Source organism: Harpia harpyja, chromosome 7 (assembly GCF_026419915.1).
Source record: "Harpia harpyja isolate bHarHar1 chromosome 7, bHarHar1 primary haplotype, whole genome shotgun sequence".
NCBI classification, from domain to species: domain Eukaryota; kingdom Metazoa; phylum Chordata; class Aves; order Accipitriformes; family Accipitridae; genus Harpia; species Harpia harpyja.
This window is the reverse complement of record NC_068946.1, coordinates 44979344-44996099: the sequence shown is the minus strand read 5'-3', so window position 1 is coordinate 44996099 and position 16756 is coordinate 44979344. Positions and strand designations below refer to the sequence as shown.

The 16756-nt window shown below is 43.0% G+C and overlaps 1 protein-coding gene across 2 annotated transcripts in view; it reads right to left on the bottom strand.

Moving 5' to 3' along the window:
* The window catches only part of PDIA5 (protein disulfide isomerase family A member 5), a 102787-nt gene that overhangs the window by 24461 nt on the left and 61570 nt on the right, over positions 1–16756 (bottom strand). For both annotated transcript variants that reach the window (XR_008235967.1, XM_052792361.1), the window contains exons 12-14: positions 8568–8638; positions 7343–7506; positions 4696–4826 (exon numbers count right to left, since the gene is read on the bottom strand). Coding sequence is in view for 1 of the 2 variants with exons in the window: in XM_052792361.1 (XP_052648321.1) it covers positions 4696–4826; positions 7343–7506; positions 8568–8638 (366 nt within the window). In the remaining variant the exon portion in view is untranslated. The remainder of the gene's footprint in view (positions 1–4695; positions 4827–7342; positions 7507–8567; positions 8639–16756) is intronic.

Below are 16756 nucleotides of genomic sequence, written 5' to 3'. Positions count from 1 at the left end.
GTCCCTGGGCACTGCAGAGAAGAGTCTGGCTCTGTCTTCCTTACCCCCAGCATTAGGCACTTACGCATACTGGTAAGATTCTCCTGACTCTTCTCTTCTCCAGGCTGAACAGTCCCAGCTCTCTCAGTCTCTCCTCATATGTCAGATGCTCCAGACCCTTAATTACCACCACGGACCTTCACTGGCTTCACTCCAGTATGTCAATATTCTTTCTGTACTGGGGAGCCCAGAACTGGACAGAGCAATCCAATTGTGTCTCACCAGTGCTGAGTAGAGGGGATCAGCTCCCTTGACCTGCTGGTGATGCTCTGCCTAATGCAATCTATGGAGGATGCCCATCTATGGAGTCTGTGTCCCCAGCTCTGAATTGTTTCTACAAGAGCACAAAAGACCTAGCATAAGTTTGAGGGAGCATCACCCAAGAATAGCTAAAACTGGACAGTCACATCCCCAAATTATGACATCAAAAAGGCATATTAAATCCCAGGGATGAACCAGGCAGAAGAGGGAACCATGTGAGTTTTAGTTAGAGAATGTGATGGTCATTAATTTGGTAGGGGTCTTTGCATTGGCTCAACAAGAAATTTCATATAGGACTCCAAGGGCCACTCCAGACAGAAGTTTGGGTTAAAAACACAGTACACTCCTGAAGAACCATCTGCATCTCCCTATTTCATTGAAAAATGCTCACCTAGCTTCAATCACATTTTTTTTTTTCCTTAATTCAGTTTGAGTAATGCAGCAAAAACATCTCCAACTGAGAAGACATGTTACTTACTGGAACTTTGTTGACCTTTGTGATTCTGACAACTAATCACAATCAACTGCTTCTATTTTGCACAGTTTTCAGTGCTACAGTAGGAAGAGGTTAAAATTTAATCCATTGGCAAAGTCAAACCTCAATTAGCTGGGATAACGGAGTGGAGAGAGCACATAAAAGTAAAAATGCAGATAAAACACATTCAGATAAGCTATATGAACAAACAGTGAGGACATAAGAGAAAGAAGAAAGAAAAGTCAGTGAGTTGATCCCAGAAGAGGCACTGATGCAAACTAGTCAGTCCAGAATGCTAGGCATTTAATGCTGTGAGTCTTGAAACAAGCTCTAGACATAGACCACAGACATGCAGCTAGTGCACTTCTGTCCATAGCTGGTTAAGCACTGCAGTCTAACTGGGCTAGGCTGGATCTATTCTTGTCCATTTGGCTCAGTTCCCAGTCTGGCCCACAGCCCCCCCAAATCCTGATCACCCACATACCAGGCTATGTGTGTACACCAAACTATACTCAGACTAGTTGTCTCCTCTCCCTATTTCTGGACAAAGCCAAGCAGTTACAAAAGGAAACCTGGAGTAGTTGATGGTATCCAGTACTCCAAGGAGTGGTCTATGGAGATAATACAGACACAGATCCTATAAACCCTCCCAAAATGCCTCTCAAATGCTGGTGCAATAAGCTTACTGCTTTCAAATGCTCCTCAAACCCCTCATGGCAGTCCCTGGGACACAACACACACCTGTGGCATCATGCTTCACTTCAGCAGACTGTATCATTGTCCTCCTCTTATTTTAGGCATTTTGAACTCAGAGATAAGGGAGTGGGATGACGATTACATCTTAGGACCACAAGAGCCCCACAAGGGTCCAGAGAAGAGCCAGGCCAGGTGGTGTGCAGCACAGATGCCAGCAGCCTGCTCCAAGTGCTAGCCCTGAAAAACACCAACAAGTGCCAGCCTGCACCACGAGCCTGCGTGGCATGGTGGCCACAGAGGATACAGACCTACCCAATGGACCCAAACGAAGAGCAGGCCCAAGGCAGTTATCAGCACAAGTAGCATTAGCTTTTCTGCAGCTGGCACTTCTGCCCCAAGTCAGTACTGGGGACCTGCCCCTACTGCTGCCTCCTGCCCCGCATCAGTCATTACAGTGCACAGAGATGCCACTGGGGAGGAATGGGAATGTGAAATCAAGAGCATCACTCTCTGTGGGTGTCAAGTCCACAATAGTGGATTTTTCTGCCAGTAATTTCAAGAGTTTTGATTCTGATTCTCAGTCCTTAAAATATTCCACAGGCACCAGGAATAACCTTTATGCTTCACCTACATTCAGGGTGATGGAGTAATGAGTTCTCCATCTTTTCTGTGTGGATGTAGCAGTCTTCTCTTCCGGAGCTAAATCACTGTGAAGCACTGTTCAGGACCATTAAAGCACTGCTCAGCTCAGTCCAGAGTTATCGGCATAGCAGGAGATCAATTGTTCTCCTATACATATTAAGTAATTTGGACTGGAAGCTGCCACAGAAAAGCTGGATCCGATTTTAATTTGCATGTAAGATATATATCTGTGGCCTTTGCCTAAAGGTTTGTCACTCTAGCCAAAAGCTTTACAAAGGTCAGAATATTCAACTTTCTGCTTTAAATTCTAATGACAGATGAGAGATACATTTCTTAGCATAAATATTTATATATAAACATACTTTATATATATATGCATGTATACACACACCCTCAATCTTAAAATATCTCAGCATATGTGTAAGTGTAACAAATACTGTCATAGAGTCAAAAGTGAATGGAGTAACATACTGTGAGTCTGCACTGACCTAAGATGTGGATCTGAATAGGAAAAGAAAATTATTTGAGATAATGGGGCCTGGCAATTTTATCCGTGTTCCTTCTGCACTAAAATAAGCAAGTTAAGACTAATTGGCAATATAAGCTCCAAGAGGTCTCAAGATTGAGAAAATGGTAAACAAAAGCTAATCTATCAAATTTAGCAGGAGGCACATTATCACTGCAGAAACACTGAAAAATAGAATGATTTGTACCATTCTATTGCATTAATGATTGTTTCACAGAAACCAGAGATTTAACATACTCATCTGCTACTTTCCCCTGCACCCAACAAAGGGCAGGCTCGTTGCAATCCCTCTGTGCACCTGCTTTCTCCTTTGCACAGACACTTCCACATTTAGAGAACAAATCTGACAAATCAGAAACTGTGTGTGACCCACATACTGACAACACAATAGCAACGCTGACTGTCTTAGGAGCCACGGGAAGGCCAGAAGTGGTTCCAGTTAACTCCCCTCTGTCCTGTAGATAGGAGGTCTCATGCAGCACTGTATCCAGAACAGTGCAAGAAGAACATGTCTGAAGGGCATCCTTAAAGGACCCAATGGTTACATCATGAAAGCCTTGCTTATACAGCCCGTTCATACAGACAGGGCTAGGCTGATCTTTATTCACCCCTCCTGGTGTAAGGGCAGAAGTCAACCTGCAAACAATGGTATCATAATTAGCCCATCAGGCAAGTTGCCTCATGCTTTCAACCCCGAGAGGTACATACTCATCGTACATAGTGTCTTTGTTTTAAATGTGGCCTTAAAAAAGACCAAGAATTTAAGTGCCTTAAAAAGATGCAGGTAAAAACCAAAAGAGAACTGACTCTCTTCCACAGAAAGTCACTCATCAGATAGAGAAAACTCGAGAGACGGCAAACTTCTAAATCCTACCATCTCATCTGCAATCATTTGATTTTACAGTTACGGCTTGCTCTTAACCAGTTGAGGTCCGTGAATTGGAAATTCCTGGCACATGGGCAATTTTTAGTCAATAGGTGGTGGGAACTGGAGTTCAGAAGGGATTAAGTCCCCTTTCCTTTTCTTTTACAACCTTCCAGAAATCTCCCTTCTGAATTGCACCCCTCCCTTCTCCCACATTCCACATCCAGCAGGGCTTCATGGGAGCCCAAAAGCATTCATGTTTAATTCTCTAACAGAAAAGCAAAATAAGGGGCTGCCTGATTAAACATTAAGAACCTGAGCTTTTTCTCCCTTCCTGGAAAATACCTTCAGTTTAATGGCAACAAGTTAGTAACTGCTTATTTGAAGGTTATCCATGAATTGCAGGGCTGGCTGTGTGATAGGGAAGAATTTTCCTTGCATCTGGGGCGGCTGAATCATGGTGCTATATAATCAAGTTAATACTACCTAATACTAAGTGCCAGGATTATCTTCTCCCTTTGACAGACCCCTCAAAAGTTAAGAACCTGTACCAAGTCTGCCTGTCTCTGGGACAACACAGGAAAACAGAAGAGGTCCCTCCCATTCACCTAATTTATAAAGGGCCTGATTCAAAACTTTTCTAGAAATATTCTCAGGAGCTTCAAAAAGAAAGCATGCGTGCAGTGCACGCAAAACAATCTGGGAGGAAGAAGCTATGTCCATATTCCCAGTGGAGATTTAAATGTAGATTTATTACAGACAAAATTTATTCCATCAAAATTTTTTCTCAGACCCTGGGGACCGATTCCTCCTACACCACTATATCGATTTCACTACTGAAGTGTTGCACTAATGAGTCAGGCTCTCCATGTCCATTGTGCTACTATAAAGGATCACATTTTGTTATATGGACCATAAAATGCAGCAGAGGAAAATAAATCTGTTTTCGTTTTGTACCCCTGCCTGCTTTGGTGTCTGCATTAACGCAGTAACTCTTTAAATAAACACTGTATACTGTTTTGTTTCCATTTATAAAAGATAAAAATGATGGTGCCAATGATGGTCCCATGCAGTTATATTCAGAAGCAGCTATTTACCCTTAAAAGTCTGGGGACAGCAAGGGAATTAATTCAGGATTTCATGAACTGTAGGGTTTATAAAACCCATCCATGTAGAGAGGTATTCACTCACATGGTGCATAGAACATGACAAGGGTGTGCTTCTTCTTCTTCAAGGACTCCCTGAAGTCTTCTCCAGCAAGGTGGATAACACTAGTCTGTTTTTCTTCCCACGCAGGCTCAGGTGGAGGTGGTGCTTCAGGACTAGAAAAGAAATGAGACTGGTTTGAAAATGTTTCTGGAAGCAGGCAAAGGGGCATCACGTCCTGGTCATAACTACCATGAGGGAACTGTGGTCGAAAAATCCTTCAGGGTGACAGTGCAGTAGAAAAACCTGCTCGGTATTTCCAACACCAGATAACAACAAAAAAGATCCAAGTTAATTTCTGTAACTCAATAAAAATATAATTTAAGTGATTGTACTCAGGCATATGAGTAGGAATGCAGAATAAAGATTTCCTACATTGCATCCAGCATCTGGGTGAAAAGAACATTGCTCTTGTATCAGTGTCATCCATAGGCATGAATTGAGAAGAACAGCAAGCAGATGGAATCAAAAGGCAACCAATATAGAACAGCATCTTCCATTCAAACATCCTTTTTGTACTCTTTATCGCTATCACGCAAACTTCTGTAAAGAATTTCATGACCTTCTCTTGAATTCAGATATTAAAGCCAGGATGCAATAATCAGCACCGTTCCACTTGGAAGACTGGGAGTGACTGAACTGGAATATTTTACCTTGATAAAGAGAATGTCAGGTTTCAATTATGACTGCACATACTGACTAGATCAGAGCAATCCTGCACATCTAGAGTGCCTCTAACAAAACTTCTGCTATTCAACAGCTCACAGTCTTCTCTCAGACTCATTAAATTCATTCCTGCTGTATCTTAAATAGTGATTACTTATATAAAATCATCAGAATGGTGCCATGGTATAAAGACCTTCATATGTCGCCTTGGTAATAAATTAGCTTTTCAGACTTTCCTGTCACTTTGAATGACACCATTTTAAATTGTATCAGGTACATAAAAAGCAAGTGGAAAAAACCTCAATTTTTAAAGTCCTACTCAAGGTCATTTGGTGGACATCCATCGTATTTCCATCAATACTGATTTGCCAGTTGTTAGTGAAAGAATTAGGGCAGCTGGTCTGAATTTTCACAGGAACACAGTTGGTGGGAGCTATCATCGATTACAGTTACACTCAGAGGTGTGACTTCATCTCACACAGACTTTCCCATGCTGACCTGAAATAAGCTACCCAGATACTGGTAACAACCTAGTGTGGCAGCACAGACTACAGTCACCGCAGAGGGACCAGAGCTGAAACCTGCATGGCTGCGACTAAACCACTCATTGGGATAGGTTTACACAAGCTGTACTTTTATCTCCAGCCTGCACCCCAGATGCATCCCTATTTCCACCAACTTCAGTGCAGCTGCGACAATTTTATCCCTGGTCAGCAAACAAGGATCTTACTCTATTGCGTCTCTAGTTGGGAGAACATCCAGCAGTCAAGAGCAGGAGACAAGTTGTCTAGGTTTCCCCTGTGTTGCTGACTACCTGAGGCTGCAGACAAAAGTATTGCAGAGGCACAGCAGGATCCAGAAGGGATTAACAGCCCTTCCTTCTTCCTCATTGCTTACTCACCTGCCAATATGTACAGACAGCATCAACCTGACTCTTTAACTCAATATAAATTATGTAGCCCTCAAAATACTCCAGCAAACTGGTGAAACTAGGACAGTAACTTAACATCCAATATTGACACAGCAGCCTGGAGCCTGAGTATGCAGGGAGGCTGAAAAGGAGTACTGTGTCTAAATGTAAAATATAGATAAAACTTCCCAACATGCTACAAAGATGCTGCCAGAGCATATCTATTACCTGATTTGAAGCACGAAGAGAAGAGACAACCAAAAAACCCCCCCACACACAACCTCTCTCCCCCCACCAAGTAAGAGGGGAAAAATTAAGATTACATTCCTCAAGCCAACTACACTTAATGGTTAAATGATTTAAAAACTTCACAGAACACTGGCAGTTTTTTTCCCATTGAATAATGCAGAAAATACATTAGGCTTACAGTACCTAAAGGAAATGCATATTTTATTCTGGAATAAAGAGAATTGTACCAGCAATTTACTTCTCTGAAATGAAATTATTTTCATAATACATCAAACTTAATTCTGCATATTTTAGCACACCACCCAAGAAAAGTTTGTTAGTGCAGACAAAGGTGCTGGTTTTGTTGGTCTTGCTGGCTTTCCTTCAGCCCCATGTAGCTGGTATTCTAGGCGTTGGCTCTGAAATGCTGGAAAGAGAAAAGTACAACTGCAGAAATTCAGTTACTAACAGTGAAATCTGCTGCTTAGTATAAAGAGGGAACAACAAATGTTCTGTTTATTTTTCAGAGCCATTGCTATTCCTTTTCCAGTGAGAGGCTTAGGGTATATTTGAAAAATATTTATTTTGGGAAAGAATTACCAGGACAACTATGAAAAACCCCACAGCAAATAAAGGATTTGGTGTATTAGAGGCCATAATTAACACACACGTTTGTATGGCTTTGAATACTGGAATTCAGTTTGTTTTTGTTAGCAAGGGATTTAGGCAGTTGGCAAAGCTAGGTTTAAGATTTACTTCCTCACCAAAGCAGTCTCCAGGAGCCAGTAGCCAGGAACCCAAATACTATCTCAGACCCTCAAAACTTACTTTAGCAGCCAGTCTATGATCTTCTTCTTTGTTCTGAGGTGTGGCAGAGTGTATTTCTCCTCTCCATCCTTAAAATACTTCAAAGTAGGAAACCCTGAGATGTGGTATCTTTCTGCCAGCGCCTTGTTGACGGTAGCATCGACTGCTGCAAGGACACCTGGACTCTAAAAAAGAAACCACTAACTGTAAATCCCAGCAACATACACTCACCCCTTTGGCAGGAAACAGTGGACTTGGGGGCAATCACTCGTGATCTAGGTGTCTTCACTTTCTCAGGTACTCAGCACAGACACACACAAAGACACAGAGGACTGATGCAAAACCAGGAAGGGACATCTTATGGACTAAGCGTAACTAGAGTGTTACCAGTTCTCCTCCCATTTCTGACAGGATTCCCTGTATATAACTCACTTTATAATGCTTAAGAGCTGTTCCCAGGAATGGCATTTCCTCCCACAGATCCCAATTTCTCCCAGAAGAAACAAGCACTGTTAAAGACAAGTTTACTTCAAGGCAAATTCATCTTTCCCTAACTTGAGGGCATCTTTACATGGACCACCTTTAGAGTCACAGGAGAACAGACGCTTCTAGAGCGTGATTCATCTGACCTTTGTTTTTCTCATCTCCTCCTTCTTCTCCAACAACTACAAAGGAACTCTAGATGTCTCTACTGAAGATGCTTGAAGTAGGGGGGAGACTAATCCTACTTCTCTTCTTGCATGGAGTACACAGTGTGAGACTGAATCAATAACACTAATACTTATATTACTGGATCTCTCTTCTCCAGCCATGCTGATGGAGCACTTAAGATGAAGCTAATGGAGTGATGCAACCATAAAACCAGGGTATTTCAAAGAGGGATCAAGCCCCTTTGTTTTTTTCCAAATCTAATTCATAAATAAAAGCCTATGTTTCTTCACATTCAATGCCTTTAAGTAAGGGGAAAAAAAAAATCCATTTTGGATTTGATCATATTATGTATAAGGCCTACAGCAGAATACATAAACATTTTTCGATTTTGTTTTCATTCAAGACAGAATGTTCTTTCTAAGACTTTGGCAGGGCTCATGCATTAGCGATGAGACTGTACTTTGGAAGCACATTTTGAAGGGTCCTGTGGGAGGATGAGAACAGCTGAATTTGTTGTAGGGAGAAAAGTCACTTTTATTACTCCAGTTATTTATTACTGATTATTTGAAGGATATAATAAAGGAAATTAGCTTACATCACTGGCTACATGGAGAAACTCTGCAGCCTTCTCATATTCTGGCTTCATTTTCTTACAGTGCCCACACCCTGCCAAAAAAAAAAAACAAACAAACCCAAAACCAAACAATTAGGTTGTACACGCCATGGTTATTCATTGACCCATCTAGCCATTATTAAAATCTAAAACCATGTGGTAGAGATTTACTAGAATTTAGTAAGCATTTTACTTAATTTATTTGTAAAGCCTTAGTATGATGTAGGATCTTTTCCAAAGTGGTCACTATGGCTTAAACAAAGAATTTAATCTACTAAAAAAATAATAATAAAACCCCTGAATTCACATCCACACCTCTTTCCTCCCAGAAAGTACTATAAACACAGTATTTGTCAAGCCCATCGCTTCTACCGTGCTCTCAGGAGAGGCACAGCCTCACCCATTTCAGTTTCCAAATCTTTATCTGCTTTAAAAAGAAACAACACAGGCCCTCACGTGACTTCCTGACTTTAAGCGGAGGCTTATACTAGCACAGCTTAATTGAGTAATGTAATTTGAATTAAACTGCACTGATAACAAGCCCCGTTTTACAGTGGTGCAGCATGTCCCTCTAGCAAGGATTTGCACTGATTTAATCACATCAGTGTAATTACACCACCACATATGTTCTTAACATAAGCAGGGCCTGTAAAACTGAGATAATGGTGCTTTCTCACTCGTGCAAAGTTCTCCAGAGATCTGCCATTACTTCACTGCTAAGTGCTGACATGACAATAAAATAAAATGAATGCATAAGCGAGAAAGGCAGATTTAAAATAAATTATTTGGGTGTCAATTAAACTGCTTTCAGCCAGTGCAATTGCTTCCAGGCAAGCTGAATTTTCAGGACCAGGTGAGGTTCCTGCCGTGACATCAAGTTATGCTTCAGCACCTTCGGCGCAGCACGATGTCCTCGCCCCGCACAGCCCCTGCTATTGCCCCCAGGGGACCAGCACAACCAGGGACCCTGCAGGGTCAGAGCAAAGGGACGGAGTGGCCGAGATCGATGCTCGGGCAGGGCGAGGGCCAGCTCCTGCGCGCAGACCAGAGACGCAGAGGGCTGTATTAAGGCCCGTGGCACGACCCAGACGCACTGCACTTGCCTGCCCCGGTGCAATGTAATCTCAGTGCAATCCCTTGCCGCACTTTCTCCTCTTGTTTGCAGCAGCAGCCAGCTTTACTTTCTTCAGCTGTTATTGTTGGAACGGGCACTTGAAAGGCCAGGCTTTGCTGAGCTTTTGAAAGTCGCATCAGAAATTACAGCTAGAAATCTGTCTCAATGCAGCTTCAGCAAAAGCCATTTCTGAGGTGTATGGGCAACAGGGTTGGAGCTATTTTTACACCACTCTCTAAAAGAAGAAAATAAACCAAGGACTCTGAACCTCAGTGCTGCTTTGAATCCCACCAATGGGATGACTGCTGAGGCCAGCAGATGCAAACCTAAGCCTGAACTCAACCAGACGACCATGTTCTATACAGCACACGTCAAAGAGCGTTCACAACCAAGAAGTGATAGGACATCCAGGTATAACTTCACCACAGCAAACAGGGACTTCAGCAGAGCTCCAACCACCTCAGCACACCATGAAACACTTTCAGGGCATGTTTATAGAACGGGGTGGATACATTTAAATAAAGACTGTAAAACCCACCTGAGAATTACAGCAAATACACAACCGGTTGATCCCAGACCAAACTCCAGTTCAAACACCAGCTAAGGTCCATACCACTTAGTCATCTGCATAGCGACCACAGCATTAAAAAGCCCCAAGTCCTTCTTCTGAGAAAAAAAATAATGCTTTAATGTGGTAGGAGCAGCAGAACGAGGGGATTTCAGCTGGAGGAGGAAGCTTTGCTGTCATTTTACACAGTGGTGGGAGCACATGCCACCAAGCTGGGAACCTGATGCGACAGCTTTAGAGGTGAATTCAGGAAGAAGCTGGAAAAGGCTGAGGAAGAGTTACTGTCTCAGCACTGCTTGTCTTGGTTAAGAGCACAAAAGAGGCTGGCAAAATGATTTATTTGCCACCCACAGAAAACTTGCAGGCATATGGCTTTGCGGAAGGGGCTGACAGTTCCCTCTGACACCTGCCCGAGTTGATTTATTTCTCCTCTTAGGAGCAGGGAACTTTATTCATTCTGTGTGCTCTTCCTCACTTCTAAACAAAGGGCACCTCGAGTCCCAGCTCAGATACCTGGGAACCTCTCTGAATTAGCTAGCTCAAATTTATACAAAAAAATACTTTTTTGCAGGGGTAGCTTCACCTTGGTGGGCTTTACACAGCATGTCCTCCAGCCAGAGCAAGCTTCACACCGTGCTCTAGATACGGTATCCACACAATCTATGCTATATTCCAAAATCATTAATATTAGATCTGATCAACCAAAAGCATCAAACAACCTGAGTTTTCACAAACCTATGCAGAGAGAAAAAAAAAAAAACCAAAACCAAACCAAACAAGCTAGACAGACTTTGCCCAGGAAATAAAAAACAATCCAAAGCATCTGAAATTCATGTAAGTAATATTTTGGAGAAAGATATCCAGACTATGAAATGTCACTGTTCCGGGTTCTTTCATGAACATCACACAGACACAGCACTACTGACTGCCACAAAGCTAGCTCACTCATGCTTAAAATAAAAGGGAAGCAGGATCAGGTCTTTAAAGGCACTTAAATGCAAACTGAAGTCCTCAAATCTTTATCATGCAATGCTTGTTCTACCCCTGACAGAGGACAGCACAATACACCAGCCTGGAAAAAAAGCCACCACATTAAACTGAGTCTGAAAGAGGGACAACAAATCTTTAGAGCTTCTCCCATGATAAAAAATGCTTCTCTGGCCATCTTTCTAAGAATTTTGCTATTGCGTGCTACAGCCTGCTTCCACCTACCATTGCGGAAAAGGGGAGATGTGAATTAGAAGTCAGACCTACACACTACAAATAAATTCATCTCTCCTACGATTATTTATCCTACCTTTCAATAATCCCATGAGGATTGCCATTAAATTCTCAAGGCCAATGAAAAAGTCATTTGAATGAATTCCAAGGTCACTGCCTCTCCTTTGATTGCTACATTAGGTTGTTCAGCAGCAGCTGTATCCCTCTGCGCTAAGCTCCTCTAGTTTTAGATGTTTTCTGTTCATAAAATGAATGGGAAAATAACAACAACCCTACAGGCCCTTAGCCCAGATGCTCCAATGTGCTGCATAAGGTCTGCTGGGATGGTAGGAGGCCCGCAGGTCTGTAGTGGGCATCTGTGATAGATGTGCTCTTAGAAGATGCACTGGCATGTCAAGTGTATACTGACATTAAAACTAAAAGCTAAGCAAGGGAAGTGACTCGTTCAGTCCCAGGTGAGAAGAGAAAGGTCACAGTCAACACAAGGATGCCCCGCAGTCTACTCTAAGCACTGACATCCTCTGAGCCTCTCTAGGTCATGGCTGGTGCAAACACCCAAGGGACTTGTAGGTGTCTACACAAGAGGACTCCCACAGCCTCAGTCTTTTCTCGGAGAAGACAAGTAGCTCCCCTGGAGGTACAAGACAGAGTTACTCTCCATCTGGCAGCAGAAACCACTCAGGGTTCAGTGCCTGGCTCTGCTGAACAGTTCTGGACAACTCCTTTGACGTCTCAACACCTCAACTTGCTCCTCTTGCATGAAAGGAGCCCCAGGCTCCAAGGGCCAGGGCTCAAATGGAAAAGAGCACATGGAGTAAGTGTAAAGGAGGAGTGTTACAAGACAGGAAAAAAGTCAAAGCTTACAAAAATCAGTGCTAGGACATCTGGTACAAGACAGGCCCTTGCTAACCATTTTTAAAACATATGTCTAAATGAAACAAGGATTCTGTTTTCCCCGATTATTTATAATCAATCTTCTTATTTGCACTGTGCAGCCAGGCAAATAAACAGCTCATTCCTTCAGTGCAGTCACTGTCACACAGACCAGCTCAGCTGTACCCCTGGAATGACAGCAATCAAAGGTCTCCACATTGCCCCAGTGCAGACAAGTCACTTCCCTCCAGAATCCCACAGAATCCCACTGCAGGGCAGAGGACAACACTTGCTCAGCACTTTGTCCTTCCCAGAGTGTGACCGTATGCAAGTGCAAAGGCAAAGGCGATGCTAACGTGCAAGGGCGAGCAGCACACGGACAAAGGGAAGGTTAAGAAATGTACCAAGCAACTTTTTTTCCAAGTAAATATCTATATTCATTTGCAGCAGCCTGTTTGGCACCATGGCAAAGACTCACAATACAGAGCACAGTTGCTCCAAACGTTTTTGAAAGCGAACTAATGCAAACACTTCTACTGTTAAAACCAAGTTTTGCCTGCAGAAGACAGGCAGAAAACCAGTCAAGCAGCTCCAGCTAAGCTCCTGCATATGCTGTCTTAGTGCTATCCACAGAACATAAATCTCTTTCTCTCTGTCATTCACTGTTTGCTTCTTTCAGGTTATTATAGCTATATAAATAAACACCATGCTTTTGGTCATGTCCTCTCATTTCAAGACAACATTGTCTGAGGATCTGAAATGTACGTGACAAGCAAGAGATAAAAGCCAACATCCAGGTAGTTGTGGACAAGGAGTTTCTGACGTGAGGAACCCTAGAGATAAATTAAATGGCAAATAAAGATTTTAAAGAATCATTACATTTCTGCCATTGACAGACTGCTTGAGTACTGTTATCATGTACCAGCTATTTATTGTATCATGCCAGCTCTACATCCATCTATAGCTGTATACCAAAAATACCTCAATTAGCCTGAGGAGAAAACAAATTTGAAGCACAAAGCATGTCCTGCTTTCAGCAAGTAGGTCCCTCGCAGTTCAGACTACAATCATAGAAGATTTACAGACAACTTCAAGAAGAGGGAAAAAAAAAAAATCTCAAAAAATTCAGACGTACCTTCTCTCTCTAAACATTTAACACTTGGGGATACACCTTTGGTTTCTCCATTCCTAACCCCAGAGGAACAGTGACGTCTCAACACAGCAGAACAGCCAGCCCTTATGCATCCCCTGTTGTTAACTTTGAACGTACACCTGTGTATATAAAAGCAAGAGTATGTACACGTGTACATGATGGAGAGACACAATCCTTGGAGCCAGGGCAAGGATACACACAAGTCCCAGTCGTCTTAGCACCAATGCGAGAACACAAATGTATTCTCTTCTGCCATGGAAGTCTTTAACACGCAAAAGTTTCTTATGCATCACATAGAAGAGTAGCTCTAAGGTTTGACATGAGGCAGCTCACAGTTCTTTCACTGGTGTAGGAGAGCATAAACTACAACAGCTGCAGATTCTCTTGCATAATTTAGCCATCTGCATTGCAGACATCTGATGGGAAATCATCCACAAATTTGGCAGGGAGGGAGGATGACAAAAGCAGCTGTTTCTCCCTGTAATCACAGGTACAAATTTGCAACCGTGTTGGTTGCATGTTCACTTAATAGTCATAATGGTCATAGCCATCAGGCCATGCCCAGATCTCCAGGTTTCCGCTTTAAAAAAAAAAAAAAAATCACCTTATGAAGGATCAGGGACTTAAGAAATTTCATGCATCCTTTTCCCTCTGGGTACTTACTCCCACCAAACCGTCCATCTCGTTCTCACCAGCAGCACTGCCCACTCAGGTAAAATTCCAGATACTTAAAAGACAAAGACATTTCAAGGCTTGATGCTTTCTTATAAAATCAGGAAGAACAGCTTCAACATCTTTAACATGACATTGAACTCAAATTTTCAACAGCTAGAAATATGTGCATGCATACACAAATTCAGAGCCCCCACCTCACTACTATACTTCTAAAGGTAGGTTTGATTTGACCAAGTATTACATTGCTTAGGGATCAGTGACAAGCAGACAGCTTTATGGCTTTACAAAAGACAAAGCCTGTGAAAGGTCAGCCTGGAAAAGACTCTGAGGAACTAGAAATATAGAATTAAAAGGAAAATACTTCAGCAGTTTGCATTACTGCAGTCATGCTACATTTATGGGGTTGCAGCCTAATGCCTCGGCTGCGTGGGCTGCACAGTTCATCCCAGTGACAGGACAGCAGTACAGCGTCTCGTTCCCACCATTATCACCATCTCACTGGCATTACCACAAACTCACAGTGCAGTCAATCTGCGCGTGCAATGATCTGTGCAAATCCAATCTCAGCATGTATGCACAGAAGAAAGTGCCTGCCTGCTTCCAGCAGCTCTTCAGCGTGAAGTCGGGGCCCAAAATGACTACAAATCGGTCACCCCTTCTCCTATCCATACGACTTGCTGAGGCGGTAGGGACCCCACCCCAGCCACCGCCTCTCTTGGGAGCACCTCGTGCATGTCTGCAGAGCACACACGGCAGGCACAGATGTCCCTGGGGGAAAGCCTCAGGGCACCGAGAATAGAGCAGCACAGCACGGGTCACTACCAAACGATTCGGGCGGACACCAACGAACTCCTGATCAGGCCACAGGAGCAGACCACCCCATGAACTATCTGGCACCTGCCTCGAACATGGGGATGCACACTGAGCGAGCCAAGCCTCACATCCCTAACTTGATCACCTTGGTTGTAGAGGTGAAAGCATTTGAAATCCAATTCTTGATTGTCTTTTCTATGCTGGCACAACTGTTTCCCCCCCAGCATCACTGAAACTGCTCAGCAGCAGAAGATTCGTAACAGTTAGAATACAAGTTCAGATTATTTAATTTTTTTTAAGACAGACAGTCAGATCACTGCATTACGTAAGATAAATCAGATCAAACTGAGAAGAGAGCTTAACCAAACGTATCCTCCAAGAACCCTGTCTGCATCCATGCCATATTCACAGCTCTGGCAGAAGAGCTACCTTCAGCCAGAAACAGACCTGGGCAGGGGAAGGCTCAGCACAGAGGGGAGAAGCACCGAGCGGGTCCTGCAGGCCACCTCCACGGGGTTTAAAAGACAACAGACCTGATTAACTGCTTCTGCCTTCATTTCTGGTCACACTGGAGCATATCTTCTCTTGACATAAAGGCTCAGGGGAAAGGGTAAATATTCTCCAAGGCTAACCTCAGCCACAGGCTGCTATGCTACCTCCCAGGGATCCCTGAGAGTTAAGCAGCAAGAGAGATTTCTGCTCTATCTTGCCCTCAGAGTGCGCTCTCTCTGCTTTTAACCTCACAGGGAGCCCTGGCTGAGCCGGGCTTCTGAAATTAGCCTTTGAAAAATATACCCCCATCTGCAACGGCACGGACCCCAGCACGTGTCCAGGAACTATCTTTAAGCTAATCACCATCTTTATTTAAAATAAACTAACAACAAAAAATCACATTGTTCCTTATTTCCATTCCAAATCTGGTTTCAGCTTCCAGCTATTGGAGATTACGCTACATGTATATACCCTCAGTCAAAACTATATGGTGCAACTGGTAGAAATCAGTGTTGGTAGACGATGGTGCCTCCTACCATCTCTCTTGGGTGGGAGAAGAAGTGAAGGAAGGTGGATCAGCTGGCATCAAGAGATATAAATTACACTTCCTACACCAGCTTGGAGGAACACGGCCCTGAGTAGGTGTTGAAAATTAATCTTCGCCTATTGAAATGTGAAAGAAAGACAACAGCATGGTTGCCTTAAGGTGAAATTGTTGAGAGTTTATGAAAAATACCACCAGAAGGTTTCCTTCTCAATTAAACCATAATTATTCCACATCCAAAAAAGACCCCCCCCCTTCTCCACTGCCAGATGATCAACAAGATTTTGCCTTGGGGAGGGAAAAAAAGTTGCACTTCACACTCTTACCCCACTATGGAAGATGACTTTATACTTTAGATTTAGCAATGAAAATGCCAGAGAACAAAGGTTAGCTGAAATAGCTTTGAATGTCCAGCTCAGGAAAACAGTATAGCAAGCAAATGATTTCCTAGGATGCAATTTGTATATAAAACATCAGCAAAAGGGATGCAATGCAAAGATATCTTCCTAAGAAAGGTACATCCCAAAGCACTTAAGCTTATGAGGCAGGGATGTTAAAAGCAATGGTGACATTGGCTGTTACTGTGAAGATGCATATAAAAGTCAAGTATCAGGAAGGGATACTATGCAGAATGCACAGTTTTTGTCTAAAATCAGAGCAAAAGTGGTTACCAGCTGAGATGCATTCACCTACTTAGAACCGTGCTGCGATGCTCGCT